The 26,035-nt window shown below is 40.1% G+C and overlaps 1 protein-coding gene across 4 annotated transcripts in view; it reads right to left on the minus strand.

Annotated features, from left to right (window-relative positions):
- Positions 1–1,925, minus strand: part of mier3a (mesoderm induction early response 1, family member 3 a) — a 46,117-nt gene extending 44,192 nt beyond the window's left edge. For all 4 annotated transcript variants that reach the window (XM_036977750.1, XM_021603231.2, XM_036977751.1 and 1 more), the window contains exon 1: positions 1,785–1,925. In XM_036977750.1, the coding sequence (XP_036833645.1) occupies positions 1,785–1,793 (9 nt within the window). In that variant the 5' untranslated portion in view covers positions 1,794–1,925. The remainder of the gene's footprint in view (positions 1–1,784) is intronic.
- Positions 1,926–26,035: the final 24,110 nt, after the last annotated feature.

The raw sequence follows: 26,035 nt of genomic DNA on the forward strand, positions 1-26,035 counted from the left end.
GGAATAGGCTATATGGGATTCATAGTGGACTTTGTGCGATTAATTTACCAGCTATGAAACAAAATGGCAGAAATACTTTGAAAAGTACTGCAGCATTTATTTTACTATAAAATGTGAACATACTTTCTATTCACAAATCCGAGTTACCTGCTCACACTGTGGAGCACTGACCACCCGCCAAAGTGGCTGGTGAAATACACATTTTACCCGCCAATGCCAAAATCTATCCACATTTGGCAAGTGTTAAATTTTAGGCCCTGGCCACATAAAAAGGTAATACATATTAAAAGTAAAATATTTAGGTTATATTGAAGTGTAGGTTCTAGGTGTGTGAAGAACAGCCTCTCGGAGAGGATGCACAGTGTGTACTACTAAGCTTTCCTGAATAACTGGGCCTGCCGGGAGCATATGTGGCCACATTATTATAGGATGATATGGGAGAATGATGATCTGCAACAGAGAGTATCAGTATCAGTATCAGTATCAGAGAGTACAGTATCAGAAGCAAAAATATAGCCAGACTGGCCTGCTACTCTTTCTAGACCTTATAAACTGTCAAGAGTAGACCCACAACTGAGCCAAATCGATTGAAACATTCAAATCACAGGGCTTTTGTGCAGTTACTCAAATTACATTTTCACTGCAACCTTGAGTAAAATGTTGTACTCGCTTGCATTGTTGTAGGATAGTCTAGGTAGGATAATTGCATTGCCCCTAAAGATCAATAGGGGAGCTTTTTGAGCTGTGTGTCATGTCTTCACTGATCTTTCATGCTCAATGATGCACCTGGCCTTTCCGATGCCTATCAGCTATTCCTATTTTTTTGTTGTGGATTTCTATTACAATTGATGCAGCTTTGAATTTTTTTATTGTGTGTGGTATGATCGCGAGTTAGCCTATTGCGGATCTGGACAAATTATCCCCCTACCACTATTGTCACTGAACGGTGGACAGAGTGCAGGATCGACCGTCAGACCACAGTGACCTGTGATATAGCGAAAGTTAACCGTGCATAAGGGATGTACCAAAACACCTTCAAAAATTTGATAAGGAAATGTGACTAGCATGGAAGAAATTATAAAGTAAAACCTTCGAATACCGAATGTAAACCGTGAGGGGGGCACTACCCTCCCCTGTGCCTAATAAATAAATAAAAATAACAACCCTCTCCAGAGCAAAAAATAATAATAGATTGCCCTCCCCCAGTAAATTGCATGAAATCTTAATCTATGTGCCTTCAGCAGTAACCACAATCTTGTAGCTAGTTAGCTCCCAGAAACGATAGCTTGTGTGCGAAGGAAAACTATGGCCCAACGCTGGATCTCGAGAGCTAACGCGTTAACGTTAAAGCCACTTAATGTAACGAAATGCAATGCCACTGAGCAGTTACCGAAAAAACGTTTGAATAATCTCAGTTGATATTGTAGAAAAATCGAATTTCACTGGATTTATCGGTACGAAACATTCTAGCTGTCCAGGTAACGTAGCTTGCTTACAAAGTATGCCCGATACGAACCCCTGCCATGGACCTAACGTTAGCGAACTGTTAGCTAGCTAGGCTACAACCACAGATAGGAGGGTTAGTTATAAATACATTTGCTGTAACCGAGGACGCCGCTGTGTTTGATTTTTTTTTAATGCTAAATGACAATACTGAAAATCGGCAATTCAGATTAAAACCTTAAAGACCACTGTCGATAGTGACACCGTTGACTTAACACAATCTATCTGAAAAATACATCTTTCAAATAGCTAAGATGCTTCTGCCCGGTTTTCTTACTCACCTCCGCCATATTTGTACATTTAATTCACAACGAAGATTGTCCTTTATGTTGACAAGATATTCAAGTGACCACTCTAACAATGGTAATACATGTCCTCAAAGATGGAAGTCAGGCGAGATCAGGTGGGAGTCGACCATTCTAGCCAATGAGAGGATAGATACGCGTGTGAACAACAGGCCATTGAGATAAATAGAGGGCTCATCTTTCCATCTCCTTTTTAAAGTAGTCAATTTTTATTTTTCATTGGCTGATTGCTCCCAACTCATAGGAATCCCCACCCAGTTTACTATTTTAAAATGGTGGAAGCCCTCATTGACAATGTCCATGCTAACATAGGTTACATCCATAATGAGTCCTCTATCAATCTCTATGACAACAGGCGCAACTCATTTTTGGTTATGGGACAAGATGTTTGTTTTTTGGCACAGCTGTACAAGTGGATAGTTCAGATGGTAGCGTTAGGGCAATTGATAACGGTGATAAAAAACAGTGATGATCAGCTAATTACACATGTTATAAATATGAGGAACAGGAGTAAGAGAAATCATAATTAGGGTGATGGGAGGGATGAATACCGCGAGTAGACCTGTAAAGTGCAGGACCACTCTAGAGAAAGAGGTTGGAGTAGAACGTTAGAAAGTTATGGTAGTGTCCCCAGAACCAGCTAGTAAATACTTCCAGCCTTTGCGTTTGACAAAAGCAATTAGGAAAGAGAGTGGGGTGATTAATGATGCCAAAACGCTGGATTATGGGAAGGTCCTGGTAATTTAAATAGTCAAATTGAGCAGGAGAACGTTTTGAAATGTAACTCACTAAATGGGGGTTGGGTGAAATGTCACATTCCAGGTGCTGTCTAAACTGAAAGGAGTAATTGCTGGGATGACATTGGAAATTACTATGGAATAAGTTTTTTATTTTTTATTTAACCTTTATTTAACTAGGCAAGTCATTTAAGAACAAATTGTTATTTACAATGACGGTCTACCCCAGCTAAACACTCTCCTAACCCGGACGATGCTGGACCAATTGTGCGCTGCCCTATGGGACTCCTGAGCACAGCCGGTTGTGGCCGCTCCAAGGAGGCTCCAAGGAGGCAGGTAGAACCTCTCCAATTGTTGATGTGATATGTGAGCATAAATACTTGATTATAGATAAAACCATGGCGGTAGATTATGGTAATAGACCATGGTAATAGACTTCTTGGCCTTCATCTGTAGGGCAATCAATATGACTGCTCCACATACGAGCAGGACTGCACAAATAAAATAAGTAGTGAAGGCAGCCAAAGATTTCTGGGTATTTCTGAAGTTACGATAAATATTATAAATCAGATGCTGAATCAAAATTGAAATGATGATCAGGATAATAAATACTTTTATGATGTTCCTTGTTCAATGGAACACTAGGAGTTTGATAGCCAAGGACAAGAATAAGAAGTTTATACATGATTTTGTTGTTTTACCGGATGTGGTGTGTATACAAGAAACATGGCTTAAACCTCAGTTGGATTATATTATATTATACCTGGGTTTATCTCTGTGAGAAGTGATAGAATGGAGGGTTTGGGTGGTGGGTGCGCTACATTTATCAAAGAAGGTGTAGGACATAAAATTCTGTTCTCCTATGGGAATGGAAACAACTGGGGGATGTGTTGAAAGGAAAGACAGTACAGATACCTTTGTTAGCAGAGTAAGATGTTATGGCTGTTTCAAATAGAAAAAGCAGACGCTCCAGGAAGAGCTTTTGCAGCAGTGCATATATTTGACAATCTAGTGATGAATGTAAAAGACATCTGGAAGAAAAGCTAAGAATACGTGAAGATGTATAGCATAAGTGTCACGTTCTGACGTTCTGACGTTCTGGACGTTCTGGAGGAAAGGAGTGCTAACATCAGGATGTTAAACGTGCTTTGGAGTTGCATTTTGTGAAGCCTGGTAAAGATTCATCCAGCGCAAATTAAAAGTACGTATCTCAGAGCATCGTAGCACCATTAGGTGCAAAAACTTGACTTGCCCAGTTGCGGCCCACTTTTTGGAGGCAAACCACTCGATTTCATCTCTGCGTTAGACTGGCATCGAACATCTCACCCTCCCTAGGAGAGGGGGTGACCTTGATAATTTATTGTTAATACGAGAGGCTGCCTGGATCTTTAACTTAAAGACCCTTGCTCCCTTCGGTCTTAACGTAGACTTTGATCTGAAGCCATTCTTGTGATTATTGTGACTTGTAATTGTAATTGTTTGTAAGCTTGTGTAGCCTAAAATGAATCTATGATTGTATGCTATCCATTTGTTGTTTATATGCCATTTGAATATTTGAGAATGAACCAATGATATTAGGACACCTATGTGTCTTTTGACACTATGTAAACACGTCATTCCGCAGTGTTTGTGATTATACCCTGATGAAGACAGCTTGGCTGTCGAAACGTTGGTAATTACATTTTTGCATCTGAGCGCCTAGAGTGTGGCTCTCTTATATTTTCAAGTTTTCTACTCCGCCAGCCAGCACCTAGCCTAAATTGGTGTGCGTTTCCTTTTCTTCTAGAAAGATCCATCCATTCCTACTAGTTGTAGACCTATTGCACTTACATCAAATCTCTAAACTAATGGAAAGTTGTTTGTAGGCAGATTGATGTATTATCTGGAACCTAGGGTTCTATTAAGTCCATACCAGAGTGGATTCAGAAAAGGAAGGACTACCCTTAATTAATTAAAGTTAGTACTGAGGTGACCAAAGCTTTGGCAATGATGGAAGGGATGTTAATAGTATACTTTGACATTGAAAAAGCATATGATATAATGTGGCGGAAAGGTCTACTAAAGAAATGGAATGGGTATTCTTTGCTTTTGCTCGGCTGGTGAGGGTTGTTTCACATGTGTTTTTGACTGTGGGTTCTATTGCTAGCGGGGTTAGAGGTAGCTAGTTGAGCTCTGGCATGCTGCTTTTTTAACTGTTTGTGTGAATTTCTGACATTTTATTGGATCTAAATCGCTGTCAGGCACCTGCCCACTGCCTCCTCTCTGTTCCTCCTGTTAGTGCTCTGTCCTGGATTACTATGGTTTGTCCCTCCCTGTTTTTCCTCCTACCAAATACTCCCACCTTGATCTTGGCCACCTGAATAATAACTATCGGCTCTCCTCTGATGTCCTTATCCCTGGCTGCTCATCGGGCATGGTGGCTCACGTCAAAACTGGTCTGTCAACTATACTGCTGGTAGCAGCATTAACTTTAACTTACTTTTGCTTGGCGACATGAATATTCATGTAGACTGATTAAACTCAAAACTTGCCTCAGATTTCTTTCCTGTTCTGGACTGTTTCAATATTACCCAACATGTACATTTTCCCACTCACGTCAAGGGACAAATATATATGATCTCGTCTGCTCGGTTGGCGTCTACCTAACTCATATTTCCCATTCCCTGTTCCCACTGTCTGACCACAAGATCCTGTGGAGAGAGAAATATCTTCCCTCATACGCCCCACAACACGGACAAATGCCTCATCTCTTTCCACAACATCAAAGCTGTTGACTCCCTCCAACTCTCTGATACCATCTGCTCTGCCCTGTCCCTTGACCACGCCCCCAACTCACCTGATGATCTAGCTGCCCAATTCAACCCCCAACTCACCTGATGATCTAGCTGCCCAATTCAAAACTGCTCTGTGTCCCTCAACTCGCTGAACCCCTTCCAAATGGAACCTGTCTCCACCTCCCCCTGGTTTACCCCTGAGCTCCGTGCCCCGAAGCAAACTGACCACCGCCTGGAGCGCCTGAGCAGGAAGTCTGGGCTCACTGTCCATAAGGCCTACAAACTCCACCTTACCTACAGAGATGGCCTCAGTGCTGCCAGGTCCACCTACTTCTCCAACATCATTAACAGCTCCAATAAGAACTCCTGGACTATTCTTCACTGTCAGAAAACTGCTTTAGCCCCGTGACGACAACTTTACTCCCTCCACTGAACTCGGTTTTTCAAGGACAAGACCAACAAAATGAACTCATCACTGACTGATTAATCCCCCTACCCCTGTCAACCTCCCAACCGTCACCCCTGAAACCCGGCTCTCCAAATTCGCCCCCCACTGACTCTCCCTATATCTCAAAACTCATTCAAGACTTGCTCCGTGGATCCTCTCCCCACTGTTCTCGTCAAAGCTTGCCTGCCTGCTCTCTGTCCATATATGACACGCATCGTCAACCTCTCCCTTCCCCACGAAACTGTCACCTCCAACTACAAAACAGCTACATTCACTCCCATCTTAAAGAAGCCCGGACTGGATACCGCCATCCTCAACTACCACCCCATCTCTAACCTTCCTTGCCAAGACTCTGGAACATACTGTTGCCTCCCAATTACAAACTCACCTGCTAATTAACAACCTGTTCGAGCACCTCCAGTCTGGTTTCCGCCTCCTTCACAGTACTGAATCTGCACTCCTCAAAGTTGTCATTGACCTCCTCATCCTGATTCTCATTGACCTCAGTGCCACTTTGACACAGTGAGCCATCAGATCCGCCTCACCAGGCTTGAGGTTCTGGGTGGTGAGGGTACCACACTCCTGGCTACAATCATACCTCGCAAACCGGACTCACTACATCTCCCTCAATGGCCACACATCAGACTCAGCTGCAGTTAGACAGGGTGTCCCCCAGGGCTCTTTTCTGGGTCCCTTACTCTTCACCATCTACATCCTCCCCGTTGGTCAGATCCTCCGTCACTTCAACCTCGACTTCCACTGCTATGCCGATGACACCCAGATCTACCTTAGCACCAAATCCCCCCTCAACCCACATCGAATCCTGCCTCTCTGGAATAACAACATCGACGCAGCAAAACTTCCTCAAGCTCAAATGTGATAAAATAGAACTCCTCATTTGCACCAAATCTACCTTCACCATAACTGTCAACATCACCATTGACGACACCACTGTTTCTTCCTCCCTCCATGCTCGTAACCTTGGCGTCATCCTGGACTGTCAAACCTCGTTCTTCCACCTCTGCAACATTGCCAAAGTCAGGGAGGACCTTTCCCAACCTTCTGCTGAAATCCTCATACATGCATTCATCTCCCATCTTGACTACTGCAACTACTCTCCGGCATCAACTCAAGCTCCCTTCATAAGCTCCTGTATGGCTCAACTCTGCAGCATGACTTCACCGACATGATGTTCTCGAAGCACATCACCCCTGTCTTCCTTGAACTCCACTGGCTCCCTATCTTCCAATTTGTTGATTACAAAATCTTCCTTCTGACCGACAAAGCCCACTACTCTCTTCAACATACGGAGCACCACCTAACCCAATCCCTTACCCTACTCCTAACCCTAAACTGGGTTCGTATCTTAACCCAAACCCTACCCTCCCCATACACTGATAAATCACTTTTTCCCTTCCTTGAGCCCACCCCTCTCTTTGGTCCTAGCGGTTAAGAGCATTGGGCCAGTAACCGAAAGGTCGCTGGTTCAAATCCCTGAGCTGGCAAAATGGAAAAATCTGCCATTCTGCCCTTGAGCTAAGCAGTTAACCCACAACAACTGCTCCCTGGGCGCTGATGACATGGACGTCGATTAAGGCAGCCACTCGCATCTCTCTGATTCAGAGGGGGTTGGGTTAAATGCTGAGGAGTAGCTTCCGTCTGGCTACACTACCATAGAGACCTGTTTGGTGGAGTGCTGCAGAGATGGTTGTCCTTCTGGAAGGTTCTCCCATCTCCACAGAGGAGCTCTGTCAGAGTGACCATCGGATTCTTGGTCACCTCCCTGACCAAAGCACTTCTCCCCCGATTGCTCAGTTTGGTTGGGTGGTGTCATGATGTGTCCTGGGGGTAGGATCATAGTCCCCCTCACTCTCTCTCTCTTTCTCCACAGTTTATGACAGTCGTAAATACTCTGCTTCTGGGTATGTAGTATTGAGATTGGAATGTGTCTCCACAGTCTCCACAGTCTCCACAGACTTGGCCAAACTCCTAATCCCCAAAATGGGAGAATTAAACAATATTTCTACATTTGAGAATGTGGGAATGGTCCGTGGACACTTAAGGGACAGTCATGACGAGTGTTTCATTTTTCCAGAGTATAAAACCCACTTCCTACAATCTACATCAAGTCAGAGAACGCCGGGGTTGGAATGGCTACAAATCTATAGGCAATACAGCTGTAGTTTTGGCTAAAAGGCTGGAAATGGTTAAACTGAGACTATCGATCACTACAGAATAAGAGCAAATGTTAGGTAATTTCTAACTGCTAGTTATTATATGTCTAAGTCTAGAATGAGAATACCGACAACTGAAACATCTATTCTATGCGACAACCATGGATACACTTGACGTATCCATTATGAACACAACCAGAGACTTTGATTGACTCTCCAGCAGACGGACCAGATTCCCACGGAGGACAACAATGACATACGGGCGTAAATATATACATTGCAATTATTCTCGAATGAGCGGCCGTTCATGTGCAAAGGTTTAGCATTTCAATTATTATAATTATCCACTGTATGTAGTGAATCCATTTTGTCTTTCCCGCTCTCTCAGTCCCCACCCCTTTCCTTTGTCTACCAAGCCGTCATATCGGCTTAGCCCACTAGGGACTTTTCTATCATTAATAACCAATATGCATTTCTGTGATTTATTTAGTTAGTAAATAAATAATTAAGCCAATTTGTATATTGCTGATTCATTATGGAACCTAGGGTTTGTGCAGATATCCAAGGGTTTACGACATTCAGTAATGAGAACTGATGAGGTAATTTATTAATAGAAGAATAATCGTGTTATGCTCTGTAAATCTCAACATTTTCCGTGGTATCCCCGACTTCCTAGTTAACGTTTACATGATTAGTTTAAATCACATAATAATTAAACCTAGAGTACTGATTTGATATAAATAAGTCTTCACACTTAATGATAGTCCAGACACGACAGCGGCCAACTCTAGAAAGTCTTGGTGGTTCTAAACTTCTTCCATTTAACAATGATGGAGGCCACTGTGTTCTTGGGGCCCTTCAATGCTGCAGAAATGTTTTGGTGCCCTTCCCCGGATCTGTGCCTCGACACAATCCTGTCTTGGAGCTCTATGGCCAATTCCTTCGATCTCATGGCTTGGATTTTGCTCTGACATGCACTGTCAACTGTTAGACCTTATATAGACAGGTGTGTGCCTTTCCAAGTAATGTCCAATCAATTGAATTTACCACAGGTGGACTCCAATCAAGCTGTAGAAACAAAGGATGATGAATGGAAACAGGATGCACCTGAACTCAATTTCAAGTCTCATAGCAAAGGGTCTGAATACTTGTGAAAATAAGAGATGTTTGTTTATTTTTAATACATTTGCACACAAAAAACTAAACCTGTTTTCGCTTTTCATTGTGGGGTAGTGTGTAGATTGAGTGAAAAAATATTTTATCAATTTTAGAATAAGCCTGTAACATAAAATGTGGAAAAGGGAAGGGGTCTGAATGCACATGCAATTACAAAATGTCTTGTTCCAATTGTAACTAACATGCTTCTGTAATTACACATTTGAGGTCTCCTGTGTAGCACCATGTTAACAATGCATCCTAATATGTAACCTTGTTACATGTAACTACATAAGTCTCTACTACCAAAATAAGCTAGGCTAGGACTCTGTCAGCTGTGGTAACAATGCACACCATATCATTAACTACAGCTTCAGTTATCTTATTTCCATATTATTTGGCTTAAAGGATGTACTGAATTAAATGTAAGAGCAATGTATTTACAATGGATATACATGTATCTACACAGGAGCAAGCAAATTAATGTAAAGTGAAACACAATGGTATAGCTTTTGTAAATACTATGTATTGGTTTATTTCCCAGGCTTCAAAGGTGTAATGTAAGTGAAATGTTGTTCAAAATAATATAATGTTAATATACTCATGAGCAAGCAGCTTCAAATAAAGTGAAACACAGTAGGGTAAAACTTATTACATTTGGGAAAATACACTTCAATGTAGAAAAAAATGTGTAACTACTGTACTTTCAAAGCAATTACATATTTCACAGGATCTCAAAATTTCAATTTTTACATTGTAATAACTATTGTAACTACAATGTTTCTACACAAGCAACTAAATGTAAAGTAAAACACATAATGAATGACTTATGTAGTTATATGTTACAACTTAGGCAGACGCAATATAATAGTTCTAGTTGTGATCACTGGGAATCTCTCAAATCTAGGAAATGTTGTTACAGCACATTTGATGTGTAATTACTATATACTTTCAATATTATTAAACATTTTGCAGGGTATATCAATGTGTTATTACAATGTCATTTGAAAGAAAAGTATCATAAATACAATGTTTCTACACAGGAACAAGCAACTTAATGTAAAGTGAAACGCATTTAATGTCCTCATGTAATTAATATGTAGTTATTATGTTACGTGTTTTTGATTGTGGTAGGCGAAGTTCGGTAATACACTTTGAGTGTTGGTGCATAGCCTGTTGATCGGACAGTGATATGTTTGGAAGCAATGGAATCCATTGTCTCCTGTTTCATGTGACAAACATTTTTACATGGAGTGACCCAAAAAACACTGATAGCAACAAAGCCTGCTTATAACCGTGTCAAAAGAATGAAACATTAATTTGCTGTAGGATATTAGTTCCAAAAACAATCTGAATTGATTGATATAAATTCATAGTTGAGAATGTTGTTTTTCGGCTAAAAAGAGCTTACATGGGTTGTGTGCATTTAAAGGGCCGGTATTAACCACTAGTTAAATTACTCCCAGTTCCTTCTGGAAAGTGTTTGGCATTTGGTTTTCACAAATGCAACCACACTTGAAATTAGTGATGGTTGGGTGTTATATATGTATATACAGTGCCTTGCGAAAGTATTCAGCCCCCTTGAACTTTGCGACCTTTTGCCACATTTCAGGCTTCAAACATAAAGATATAAAACTGTATTTTTTTGTGAAGAATCAACAAGTGGGACACAATCATGAAGTGGAACGACATTTATTGGATATTTCAAACTTTTTTAACAAATCGAAAACTGAAAGATTGGGCGTGCAAAATTATTCAGCCCCCTTAAGTTAATACTTTGTAGCGCCACCTTTTGCTGCGATTACAGCTGTAAGTCGCTTGGGGTATGTCTCTATCAGTTTTGCACATCGAGAGACTGAATTTTTTTTCCCATTCCTCCTTGCAAAACAGCTCGAGCTCAGTGAGGTTGGATGGAGAGCATTTGTGAACAGCAGTTTTCAGTTCTTTCCACAGATTCTCGATTGGATTCAGGTCTGGACTTTGACTTGGCCATTCTAACACCTGGATATGTTTATTTTTGAACCATTCCATTGTAGATTTTGCTTTATGTTTTGGATCATTGTCTTGTTGGAAGACAAATCTCCGTCCCAGTCTCAGGTCTTTTGCAGACTCCATCAGGTTTTCTTCCAGAATGGTCCTGTATTTGGCTCCATCCATCTTCCCATCAATTTTAACCATCTTCCCTGTCCCTGCTGAAGAAAAGCAGGCCCAAACTATGATACTGCCACCACCATGTTTGACAGTGGGCATGGTGTGTTCAGGGTGATGAGCTGTGTTGCTTTTACGCCAAACATAACGTTTTGCATTGTTGCCAAAAAGTTCAATTTTGGTTTCATCTGACCAGAACACCTTCTTCCACATGTTTGGTGTCTCCCAGGTGGCTTGTTGCAAACTTTAAACAACACTTTTTATGGATATCTTTAAGAAATGGCTTTCTTCTTGCCACTCTTCCATAAAGGCCAGATTTGTGCAATATACGACTGATTGTTGTCCTATGGACAGAGTCTCCCACCTCAGCTGTAGATCTCTGCAGTTCATCCAGAGTGATCATGGGCCTCTTGGCTGCATCTCTGATCAGTCTTCTCCTTGTATGAGCTGAAAGTTTAGAGGGACGACCAGGTCTTGGTAGATTTGCAGTGGTCTGATACTCCCATTTCAATATTACCGCTTGCACAGTGCTCCTTGGGATGTTTAAAGCTTGGGAAATCTTTTTGTATCCAAATCCGGCTTTAAACTTCTTCACAACAGTATCTCGGACCTGCCTGGTGTGTTCCTTGTTTCTTCATGATGCTCTCTGCGCTTTTAACGGACATCTGAGACTATCACAGTGCAGGTGCATTTATACGGAGACTTGATTACACACAGGTGGATTGTATTTATCATCATTAGTCATTTAGGTCAACATTGGATCATTCAGAGATCCTCACTGAACTTCTGGAGAGTTTGCTGCACTGAAAATAAAGGGGCTGAATAATTTTGCACGCCCAATCTTTCAGTTTTTGATTTGTTAAAGTTTGAAATATCCAATAAATGTCGTTCCACTTCATGATTGTGTCCCACTTGTTGTTGATTCTTCACAAAAAAATAGTTTTATATCTTTATGTTTGAAGCCTGAAATGTGGCAAAAGGTCGCAAAGTTCAAGGGGGCCGAATACTTTCGCAAGGCACTGTATGTATGTATGTGTGTGTGTGTGTGTGTGTGTGTGTAGTATGTATGTATGTATGCGCCTTGTTAGGGAGATTAAGTATCATACATAAGGTGTTATGTAGTCAAGAAAATGTGTTATTGCTGACAATACCATTTACGCAATGACACATATTCACCATTTACTATAAAGTGTCAGAATAAGGGCCATAAATATTAAAGTGTATGTCATCAGAAACATTCAACTCTAATTCCAGTTAACTACATAATGATCCTTGGTTAGGTGCACATCTAATGTACTTCTATGTTCATCCTTCATACTGTAGGAAATGTATTTTTCTACGATATGTTTAGAATTGTGATTGAAAAAATGCTTGTCATGTTATAACTAGTATTTATTACCTCACCCACAAGCCATTTGTGGGGGTGCAGAGTTTAAAACTATTAATGATGGAGAAGGAACAAAAAACAATGTGTTTCAACTTATTTCCAGTAACCTACTTGCGTGGCCTTTTTCAAGCTCAACTTCACATTTCACTTATCCTAGCTTTTATTAAATGTATTTTGACTAACAATAGACGGTTATTTTTGATGTTTGTTAATTTAATATTATTTGAATCAACTTAAACCTTTTATTTTAACACTAAATGTGGAGTTCTAATACCTAAAGCTACATTATTGTTGACAAATACAGTCAAGTCAACTGCTTAATTTCAGTGTAAGTTACTATTTTCATTTGAATCAACTTAAACATGTATTACGTCAACATTAAATGTTGAGTTATCATAGCTAAAGCAACATTTATGTTGACGAATAAAAAACATTGAAGTCCACATGTCAGTATGACCAACCCTTTTTAGTTGAATTAATTTCACATTGTTACGTCAACTTTCAAATAAGTTATTGTAACTAGTAATACATTAATCATAACTACATTTAAAGTTTTCATAACAAAATGGTCTATGCAAGGATAACGTGAAATGCCAAGTGCTCTGAGCTTGAAAAAGGCAGTGCAACTAGATGTCTGGAAATAACAAGTTGAAACAAAGCTAGAGTTATCTGATCTAAAGCCACATTTAAAAGAGTTAACCATTTGCTATCCTTGTTCAATTAACATGCACTTAAGCCAAGCCTACTTCATATTGAGTTATTGAGTTAAGAGTTCTCCATTTCTGGCTATGAGCAAGTCAAGCAGGCAACACATAAATACACACAGTTGAAGTCAGAAGTTTACATACACCTTAGCCAAATACATTTAAACTCAGTTTTCCTGACATTTAATCAGAGTAAAAATTCCCTGTCTTAGGTCAGTTAGGATCACCACTTTATTTTAATTATGTGAAATGTCAGAATAGTAGAGAAAATGATTTATTTCAGCTTTTATTTCGTTCATCACATTCCCAGTGTGTCAGAAGTTTACAAACACTCAATTAGTATTTGGTAGCATTGCCTTAAACAATTTAAACTTAGTTCAAGCGTGTCGGGTAGCCTTCCACAAGCTTCCAACAATAAGTTGGGTGAATTTTGGCCCATTCCTCCTGACAGCTGGTGTAACTGAGACAGGTTTGTAGGCCTCCTTGCTCGCACACACTTTTTCAGTTCTGCCCACAAACTATCTATAAGATTGAGGACAAGGCATTGTGATGGCCACTCCAATACCTTGACTTTGTTGTCCTTCAGCCATTTTGCCACAACTTTGGAAGTATGCTTGGGGTCATTGTCCATTTGGAAGACCCATTTGCGACCAAGCTTTAAAACCTCTTACAGCTACCCCCCTACTTTTTTCAATTTCTGCCTGAAGACATACCGAAATCTAACAGCCTGTAGCTAAGGCCCAGAACCAAGGATATGCATATTCTTGGTTTCATTTGAAAGAAAACACTGAGGTTTGTGTAAATGTGAATTGAATGTAGGAGACTATAACACAATAGATCTGGTTTAGATAATATAATGAAAAAAACATAAATAGTTTATTTTCATTGTTGTATCATCTTTAAAATGAACAGGACAAAACAAACATTCAGACAGGATGATGGGGACAATTTCAGTGAAAAACATAAGAGGGCAACTGTACTTGTGCAAAGTTTCAGAATGATAACTTCCAAAACGAGTGTGCTACATGACATTTTTCATGAAGTCACCCAGGTGTCCCTCACAAGTAGCCCAAATGTACTCAAGTGGCTAAATTGGTGAAGTTATACATTTTGAATGGAATAACTATATACAAAATACCAAAATGGTATTCTAACACACACACACACACACACACACACACACAAAAAAAAAAAAAATGGAGAAAAAACATGAAAAAAATATATATACATTTACAAAATAACACTTTCAATATTTGGAAGACCCTCAGTCCAATACACAATATTGTGCTGCTGATGCCAGGTGCCATAGCAGTCTCTTTCTGCTGTAAAGCAGAGGGTCACCAAGCATGTGGTTCAGGTGATGGGGGACTTCATTTTGCAAAGAACACAGCGACGCCTCCATGCTGTGCCCTTTTGGCCCTGAGGCACATCCATGCCTGCAGAAATAAATTTGGGCAGATGAACACCACTTGTGGCAGGAGCAGAAGGGACAGAGGTAGAGTGGCCAGAACGTGGTGCAGCAGCCAGCAAGCTCCTTGATGAGCAGCTCTCTGAAGGCTAGCTGTGAGATGGGGAGGCTTTCCACAGCTCTTAGCCATTTCCTTGTGTAGGATGAATGCATTCACCACAGCAATGTCGATGAAATGATAGGTCTTGTACCATTTCATCGTCTTATGGAGAACATTGCAATAGCCTATCAGCGCATCTGACAGGTCCACATCTCCCATGCTCTTGTTGTAGTCCTTTATTGCAGTTGGAATGGGGAATTTTTTTGCGGTCCATGTAGCGCTGAGACAACAGGTGTCTGGCTGGATGAACCAGCTTCAGTGGGGGATGGACACCTTGGCACTGGGGGCTCCCATTCGGAGTCAGTCACTGTGAAAGAAAAGGTTCCGTTAGAATAGTTTCACATATGCAATCTCAACCACACTGCACACTGCCCTAACCCATCTGGACAAGAGGAATACCTATGTGAGAATGCTGTTCATCGACTACAGCTCGGCATTCAACACCATAGTACCCTCCAAGCTCGTCATCAAGCTCGAGACCCTGGGTCTCGACCCCGCCCTGTGCAACTGGGTACTGGACTTCCTGACGGGCCGCCCCCAGGTGGTGAGGGTAGGCAACATCATCTCCTCCCCGCTGATCCTCAACACTGGGGCCCCACAAGGTTGCGTTCTGAGCCCTCTCCTGTACTCCCTGTTCACCCACGACTGCGTGGCCACGCACGCCTCCAACTCAATCATCAAGTTTGCGGACGACACAACAGTGGTAGGCTTGATTACCAACAACGATGAGACGGCCTACAGGGAGGAGGTGAGGGCCCTCGGAGTGTGGTGTCAGGAAAACAACCTCACACTCAACGTCAACAAAACTAAGGAGATGATTGTGGACTTCAGGAAACAGCAGAGGGAACACCCCCCTATCCACATCGATGGAACAGTAGTGGAGAGGGTAGCAAGTTTTAAGTTCCTCGGCATACACATCACAGACAAACTGAATTGGTCCACTCACACAGACAGCATCGTGAAGAAGGCGCAGCAGCGCCTCTTCAACCTCAGGAGGCTGAAGAAATTCGGCTTGTCACCAAAAGCACTCACAAACTTCTACAGATGCACAATCGAGAGCATCCTGGCGGGCTGTATCACCGCCTGGTATGGCAACTGCACCGCCCTCAACCGTAAGGCTCTCCAGAGGGTAGTGAGGTCTGCACAACGCATCACCGGAGGCAAACTACCTGCCCTCCAGGACACCTACACCACCCGATGTCACAGGAAGGCCATAAAGATCATCAAGGACATCAACCACCCGAGCCACTGCCTGTTCACCCCGCTATCATCCAGAAGGCGAGGTCAGTACAGGTGCATCAAAGCTGGGACCGAGAGACTGAAAAACAGCTTCTATCTCAAGGCCATCAGACTGTTAAACAGCCACCACTAACACTGAGTGGCTGCTGCCAACACACTGACACTGACTCAACTCCAGCCACTTTAATAATGGGAATTGATGGGAAATGATGTAAATATATCACTAGCCACTTTAAACAATGCTACCTTATATAAATGTTACTTACCCTACATTATTCATCTCATATGCATACGTATATACTGTACTCTATATCATCGACGGTATCCTTATGTAATACATGTATCACTAGCCACTTTATACTATACTATGCCACTTTGTTTACATACTCATCTCATTTGTACATACTGTACCCGATACCATCTACTGTATCTTGCCTATGCTGCTCTGTACCATCACTCATTCATATATCCTTATGTACATATTCTTTATCCCCTTACACTGTGTACAAGACAGTAGTTTTGGAATTGTTAGTTAGATTACTTGTTATTACTGCATTGTCGGAACTAGAAGCACAAGCATTTCGCTACACTCGCATTAACATCTGCTAACCATGTGTATGTGACAAATAAAATGTGATTTGATTTGATTTGATTTGATTTGACATATGAGCCCTGTATCAACAGGTATAATAAACAGATTTATATAGAGTACAGGGAACATAAGGTTGGATATATTATTAGACCTGCTAGATCTACTGTTTCATTTATATTACGACAGACCAGCTAGATCTACTGTCTATTTTATATTATGACAGACCAGCTAGATATACTGTCTCCATTTCACATTGACCATTGTTGTGGGCCTGCCCTCCCCTCAACAGCCTCAAATAGGCTATTTCATGTGGGGGTGGGGTGGGGTGGAGCGGCAGACACATGCATCTCGGCCATGCTCCCTTTAATCCACAATATGTGTATATATACACACACACAAACATAGGTTATGGGTCATACATACCCACAATGTATAGCCAACGTGTACTTTACACGTCATTACATTTTTATATATTGCTACTAAAATTTTAAAAAATCAAATAATATGTTTTATTATTAATTACAAACAATGGCATTAGCATGAGAAGAACTTACCAATCCAAAACGATGTCCTCTCCGTTCAAAAAACATTCCTCCATTTGGGAATCAAAGCTATGCTAGCTAAATGAATCGTCCACCAACAATATCTGTCTCACTTTACTGATCAATTTCTTTTAAAATTGTTTTTACATCTGTATATCTAGACTTAGATTTAGCTTTCCCTGACTTAGTCGCCATACTGATTGATATATATAAACAGCTGAAGATGCGCTTTACCAAAATAGCGCTGTGCGTAACATGCGTGGCTTCCAGTATGAATCTTCAATGGCGAATGACCCTCTTTACGCCGTAGTTTACTACATGGGTTGGTCTTCCAACACATAACCATTACATATTGCAGTTTACCTCAGCTCATTGGCTATCGACCAAGCTAGATTTCAAGACGATCAGTGGTCATTGGGTTAAAATACAGTCAATCAACGAAACAGCGGTCATATCATTGGTGCACAATGATGTCATTACTTGCCTTAAAATCAGTTTATTTCAGTCAATATGTCCCGCGAAATGACCCATCAATTTGGTTGTGTTACAAACAACCAGTTGATTACAATGAAACCAAACATGACTGGATAAAGTCACGTTTAGTGTGTGTATTTACATCGAATGTGTCGTCAAATTGAATGAGACGGAATTCGCGACCACAAGTGGTTCACAAAATGTTTTGTGTTAGGCTATAAAAATGAATTTGATCAAACAAAAGACCATTCATTGTGTAACAATGAGCATTGGGATTGCAAACAGAGGAAGATCGTCAAAGGTAAACTATTTATTTTATTGCAATTTGTGATTTTGTTACGCCTGTGCTGGTTGAAATAGTTGTTTTTTATGGGACTCTGTCCTCAGATAATCGCATCGTATTCTTTCGCAGTAAATCCTTTTTTAAATCTGACAACACAGTTGGATTAGCAAGATTCTAGGCTTTCGAATCATGTGAGACACTTGTATTTTCATGAATGTTGAATATGACTATTTATGTAGCAATCACCGTATGTTGTCGAATTTAATCCCGCTAACGGGTTCGGTGCGCAGAGAGGTTAACTAACTGATGTCTTGATGTTGCTTCAATATATCCACATCCTTTTCCCCCCTCATGATGCCATCTATTTTGTGAAGTGCATCAGTCCCTCAAAGCACCCCCACAACATGATGCTGCCACCCCTGTGCTTCACGGTTGGAATGGTGTTATTCAGCTTGCAAGCATCCCCCTTTTTCCTCCAAACATAACGATGGTCATTATGGCCAAACAGTTCCATTTTTGTTTCATCAGACCAGAGGACATTTCTCCAAAGAGTACAATCTTTGCCCCCATGTGCAGTTGTAAACTGAGGTCTGGCTTTTTTAATGGCGGATTTGACTTCTTCCTTGCTGAGCGGCCTTTCAGGTTATGTCGATATAGGACTCGTTTTACTGTAAATATACATACTTTTGCACCTGTTTACTCCAGCAACTTCACAAGGTCCAGGATTTGCACTTTTCATACCAAAGTACTGTACGTTCATCTCTAGGAGACAGAACGCGTCTCCTTCCTGAGCGGTATGACGGCTGCGTGGTCCCATGGTGTTTATACTTGCGTACTATTGTTTGTACAGATGAACGTGTTACCTTCAGGCGTTTGGAAATTGCTCCCATGGATGAACCAGACTTGTGGCAGTCTACAGTTTTTTTCTGAGGTCTTGGCTGATTTATTTTGATTTCCCCATGATATCAAGCAAAGAGGCACTGAGTTTGAAGGTAGGCCTTGAAATACATCCACAGGTACACCTCCAATTGACTCAAATGATGTCAATTAGCCTATCAGAAGGTTCTAAAGCCATGACATCATTTTCTGGAATGTTTCCAAGCTGTATAAAAGCACAGTCAACTTAGTGTATGTAAACTTCTGACCCACTGGAATTGTGATAGTGAATTTTAAGTGAAATAATCTGTCTGTAAACAATAGTTGGGAAAATGACTTGTCAAAACTATAGTTTGTTAACAAGACATTTGTGGAGTGGTTGAAAAACAAGTTAATGACTCCAACCTAAGTGTATGTAAACCTCCGACTTCAACTGTAACTATACTATAGTATACTAGTCTTTTCGTGTATTACACTATGTATTAACAAACAAATAAATAGATTTGCAACAATGTATTATTCCCTAGAATACATTTTGATTGTCATAAAAAAATCTAATCCAACAATGCATATTATTAGATGCATGTTTTTGGGTATATTTCAACGGGCAGGCAAATTCTGCTGTCACTTATTGGTCTTTTAACCAATATAAGCTAAGTACATTTTTTTCTAAAGATAAATGTTTTGTCAAACTTTATTTTTATTCCACCGTCCAATAAACCCATGTAAATTTGTAAATGGCACCATTGAAACATGACTTTATGGCAGGGTAAATACAAATTCAAACACTGAGCAAAGACAGCCATCACAATGGTTAAGACAAGGTGTTGAGTGTGATTTTTTTTATTTTTACATGTTGTAAACATTTTCAGAATGCACTGTAGTTAATGGAAAGAGATGATAGCAAATCAATGGTCTCTAACAAAAGACGGTTGTAGTTTGTAGACTGAAGGTCACACGTAAAAATAGAATAACTTAAGTCTTCCCAAAACTGAGATTTGTAAGATTTAGGCAAATAACAGCATCGTCGGAGGAGGAATTAACTCAACTACCGCGAGTAAAACAAAAGCACACCAAATCGTCTTAACGAAGAAGACGGTTCTTCAGTCCATGCACTTTTGCTGTACAGTTTTCTGCTCCTGTCTTCAATAATATTTTCTGAACTACCTCAAAAGTGTAACTCAAATGTTTTGGGTGTTCAGACATTAAAGAAGTCCAAACAAAGTGGCAAAGGCATTTGGGACATTGTGAAGCTCATGTATGATCGATCACCTGCTCTTCTATCACAAGGGCAACGTCCACATTGTCAGCTGGCATTGGGTCATCTGCTGCAGCTCCATCCACAACGACCCCGTTTTTCACTCCGCGGGTGACTCTGAAAAACAGAACAAAAATATGCAAAGATTAGAGGCATTGCCCTACAAAACATCCTCCAATACAATTTTTATGTGAAACTGTCTGCAAATGTACTGTTGCATATTGATGCAGGCAAGTGGGATGGCGGGTAGCCTAGTGGTCAAGAGCATGGCACCAGTAAACAAGCATGGCTCTTAAGCACGTCAGTCAGCCATGATTCCTCCCAGGTCAAGATAGAATGTGTTCTTAGTTGAGGTAAAACATGTCTGTTATTTTCCTATTTGCAAAACAACTATTGATTGTCCTCTATAGCACCACAAAGGCCCATGGTCATCCAACACTGTATAAAGCCCTGCATTTGTGTGACCTATAAACAGTCAGTCATGATTTTTACACCCAGGCTAAGAGCCCTACAGATAAAAGGAATACATTTTTGAAAAGCATATTACATTAATAACTTATGCAGTTCCTTGTGTCTCTAATCACCTTAATCTCAAAATGCTCAAAGGTCTGAAGGGAGACAAGCTCCTGAGGTATGAGAAATTGTGTATATTATTAATTTCAACAATCATAGAAAATCTTATTTGACCTTTTGCAGATTTTAAATAAGCACTTGTCTGTCTGTGAACAGTGCTGGCCATCTAGATTTGATGTCAATCACAAGGGGCTCATCTTCCATAATCTCCTTTCTTCTTAATCAGAAAGTAGTCATCATTGCTGCATCAACAGTTACCCAGTCAGGAATTATTTTCTGAATCTCTTCTTGCATATAATACTTATTGTTGAAATGACTTCTCAAATGAGAAAAGTACTGCTTAACATTACAGGGCTCAGGTCACATTTTATACAAGCAGTAACTGTTTCATGAACATTTCTTCCATGTCGAGTCAAATGCTTCTTGAGTGCTATTTCTGTTTTAAAGGTGCACAGACAGTCTTGATGGATACATGGTAATGGACAGGTTCTTGTATAATGTCCATTCTTGAATTTGTAATGTCTAATAAGGGTGCGTTGATTTGATGTGTCTAATCTGCAGTACTTAAAGTTCCACTACAGCCATTGAAGGAATAATGCTTTTGGATTTCCAAGAATCTAAAAAATAACGCTTACATAAACATTTTTTTGTCACTTTAGCTAATATGTTAATTATTAACAACTTATTCGGGAATTTATCAAATATTCAAGATATAAGTGCTATCTAGGTAAACCTGTTTACTAACTACAAAATTCATTTTTATAACATTGTTTGTTTATCATAACATTAAACTCAAATTAACAATTGTAAAGAAACACATATATACTAACATTACTACTTGCAAATTAGGCTAATTATATATTATTAGAATATTATTAGGTTCTTAAATCATATATTTTGTAAAACAATAAGGGTTTAAAACCCAATACTAATTAGAAGCATGGCTAGCAAACGTCTTTCCTTTGTACTATTATGCAGGTTTTCAAACTATTTCCAAGATAGCCAACGCGCATCTTTTATCAGCACATGTGCAATTCCGACCACCTATCTGGCGCCATGCTAACTAAACACACTTTAACTAACCAGCACGTTAAATTTAAATTCCGACCAACTATCTAGCGCCATGTTAACTAAACGCACTTTAACTAACCAGCACATGTGCAAATTCAGCCACATGTCCTAACGGTCCTAACTAACACTATGCTAGCTAACAACATGCTAGATAGCGCGATGCTAGCTAACCGCATACTAACAAAATGCCACAACATACCCTGGAGAATTTACTTAGCTACACATGCCTGTATCTGATGTTTGGCTAGCAAGTCACTGAATACAACCACAATAGTAAAATAAACTGACAACAGCTCGTTACCACCCAATCTAATAGTAATTATAACTACAAGCGTAACTACAGTTAGCTTTTGTAGCTAGCTACTGTTTTACAGGTCATCAAACAAATGACAAAATACATGGAGCACAAATAGCATGTCTGCAAGTTGGCGCCATGTGTGCTGCTCGCTAGAGCGGTACTATTTAACAGCATGATAACAGCTGTTAGCTACAATTACAATACACGTAGCAGAATTGCACAAGAAATCCGATTGTAAACGGATATAGTAAAATACTATTTGCCAAATGTAGCCATTTTAAAATTACCATTTTAAAATGGTGTGTGTGAGGTGCTGACCAGCTAGCTCGCATGTAACATAGTGGCTAATGTCCTTGCTATTCTTGAGCTGAAAAGTCATCAAGGGCACTTGTTAACTTACCCAGTAAATATTTATACCGTGTAGGTTACCAAGTAGGTAAATAACATGCTAGTGGTTATTGTTTTGTTTTAAAGGAGATACTCACCTTTTGCCAAGCTGTTCAGCTTGGAAAGCTGAATGCAGTAGAGGAGTTGCCGAAGCATGGTCTTGATGGTCAAGCCATGGTCAAGCCACTTCCTGAAATGTGCCACAGCCTATAAATTACCACTGAGTTCTAAAATAAATTGTGCTAGTACGACAAGGCTTCAGTAAATAAAAAATGTTTGATTCTAAACATTATACACTTTTGTTTAAGAATGAATTGATTACTAGAATTACAAGGAGTAAGTGCTAAACCAAATTAAGTTTGATCTATATCCCCTATCAATGCGCAAACAAGGAGCAAACTCTACACAAACATCACACATTGGGTTAGGTGATCTGATGCATTCACATAGTTTCTGTTGTAGTTCATCTCTTTTTATAACCAATTGTGACATGACACATATTACTTTCACTACATTGGCCTCACCAAACACCAACTGTTAGATGGCTAACCATAAAAGCTTACACCCAATATTAGGATCGCTAATACATGTACATGCATAGAGAAATAGTATATGTAAATCATTCTCCTACAGTTTAGTCAGTTACCAGATGCTCTTATCCAGAGCGACTTAGTTAGTTTTTCAGGAATAAGCCATTTGCTTACTTGCTAAGCAAGCAGCTTGGCCTTAGTTACACATGTGTAGACCTTCATACAGTAAAAACCTGTAACCCTCAGCTAACACAATATGAACCCATTGCCCACAAAATTGACACAGCTCATGCTATGTGGCTCCATATTCTTTCAAATTTGCTGTATTGGTGTCAGAAATGAGAAAATTAGATATTGCACATTACCCTTTCCCACAGACAAAACATGAATTTACTGACTGCAAGGAATATGGGGGAAGTCGCTCCAGCAAAGTTGCACCAAATCAAATTAAATTTAAAACCAACCATCAACAAAATGACAATTGTTGGCACCCCATAGGGATTCTTACTTGTGAAAAAAGGAGCCGTATTGTGGCCTTCTATGGCTCCCCTTAACTGGGAAATACAAATAAGGTAATATGCATGGAATATGCATTTTTCATCAAATCACAATGTGGAAAGGCAAAAACACAAAAATAAAATAAAAATGGTTTCCACTATTAAACAATAGGTACAGTATTATGGCAATAATTAAGAAGTTCAGACTCAAACCCACACAACAGTACATGTGCACCGGAGGCAGTTGCACAGACCACTGATTTGACTTCTTGGTTCTGACTTGAAAGTTAAATTAACACACAGGTCTTAGCTGATTTAACTTTATTTTGTAAGAAAAGTTCATGTCAAGATTTGTAGTTATACTAACTTGACATTTAAAGTCAACTTGACACTTAAAGTCAAAACAACTTGTCTTTATTTTGTTAATTTGACTTATTGGATCTAATTTGAAAGTTGAGTGAACACGGTTTATTGCTGATTCAACTTGATTTTGTAAGTTAAGACAATGTAATGGCTTGTAGTTATTATAACTTGCCATTTTTCGTCAGCACAACTAGGATCTTTGTTTAAGTTTGACTTATTAGTCCTGATTTGAATGTTGACTGTGCAGATTGTTCTTTGCTAACTGAACTAGATTTTTTATTTTCACAGCTTTTGTTGAGTTGAAGTCAACTTCACTTAACATGATTGTTAAATCAACACATTTTGCACATTTAGTTGGCTTCAATAGATTAAATAAGTTAGACTAAATTGCAAAAACCTTTCTTTTTTTTTTACAGTGAAAGAGGACTTTGTGTTTGTTGACCTGACAACAGCAACCACCATCTCGCAATTCTTTCTTCGCCACAATTCTTTCTTCACCACTCTTCCAAATGTGTTTCATTTAGAAGAGTTATTGTCCGCTCATTTCAACAGATTTTTCAGTTTATCACAATCCTTTTTCAGTTTATCCACAGACCTGGACTTGTCATTGAGTCCTTTCTTGTCCTCTTGGCCCAGTGCTCCGTGATTTCACTGATTGCAATGTTGTGTTGGTCACATTAGAATATCTTGTAAGGTCACCCAGCAGTATCCCACTCCAAAGGGGGAAAATGGCCATGTAAGTGTCCATTAGAACATTGATTATCTCAGGGCAGAAAAACACATTTTCAGGCACTGTCTGTGTCTCCTCCAGAAGACTCTGCGAATGATTAACGACTGACTTGTGAAGGGAGATTGGCCACATGTTTTGTTTTTTGCGGACATTGCACTTTCTTCATAACTGTCCTCTCATCACATCCTCCACTTTCACCTTCTCTGACTTCATAATACTCTCATCTAAATACTTTTGTGATTCATCCACAAGATTACTTTTATGTTGTGATTTGAAAAGCACAGTGCCTCGAAGAGGTGCTGTTGAGCAACAAGGCACAGAAAAAAGTTGTATACTCTGAGCCCATTGTCAATTGTCTTCCCAAATCCCAGATGGAGCACTGTCAAGTCTTTGCAATCTTCTTTTTCCTCCAAGGAAACTATGCTGTGGGCTCTGTTTAGATAAGTGATGCTCTCTTTGTTAAATGAGAGCAATATACTTCCAATCATCACCCAGCGGAAATCAGCCTCCATCTGTCTCACCTTGCAGCTTGTCATTTGTGAGACCTTGCATACTGTCTCCATTAACCAAAAGCTTATTGTTGGGATGGAGTGCTGAACACTAATCATCTCGGATACGGGGATGGTGTAACGAGTGCGCTGAGAGTCGGGAACAAGTAAGAGGTGTTTTAAGTGTTTTAATAAATAAACACGAAACACAAACAACGCACCGACATGAAACAGAGTCAATAACACCTGAGGAAAGAACCAAGGGGAGTGACAGATATAGGGAAGATAATCAAGGAGTTGATGGAGTCCAGGTGAGTGTCATGAGGTGCGGGTGCGCTTGACGATGGTGACAGTTGTGCAGGATAATCAGCAGCCTGATGACCTAGAGGCCGGAGAGGGAGTATACCTGACATAGGGGTGGTTTAGCCTTGCCCATTCCGGGCAGAACCAGAGCAGAGTACAAATCTCTTTTACTTTGATTGCTAATCTTAGACACAACCTCACCAGTGGCATCAAGATGAAGAGTCACTGGACTGCACTTTCTCAGATATACAACTAGGATCTTCAAACACTTTTCTGTGTACAAGTGAATGCCAAACAGCTCGACTTGGAGATGTAGTAGCTGAAGTTGTGGCACACTCCTTCAAAACCTTTAGTGTAAGCATGAGCTCTAGCATCATGCCATTGTGCAGCCTTGTGCGCTTTCTGATTTCAGCCCCAATCACTTTGAGAATATCTTTTGAAAGGCTTCTTTTAATGTTGCCTGCCAAAATCTCCTCTGTATGTATGTTTTTTAACTGTCTGTAGTGGTGGTTGCTAGCACCTTTTTGTACTGCACCTCTGCGATTATATCTTACAGGCCTACATCTTCTCTCACTTCATTGGGTGTGTCACCTCACTAAATCTGAATACCATGATATTGACATATTTA

The sequence above is a fragment of the Oncorhynchus mykiss genome, chromosome 5, assembly GCF_013265735.2.
Source record: "Oncorhynchus mykiss isolate Arlee chromosome 5, USDA_OmykA_1.1, whole genome shotgun sequence".
Taxonomy (NCBI): Eukaryota; Metazoa; Chordata; class Actinopteri; order Salmoniformes; family Salmonidae; genus Oncorhynchus; species Oncorhynchus mykiss.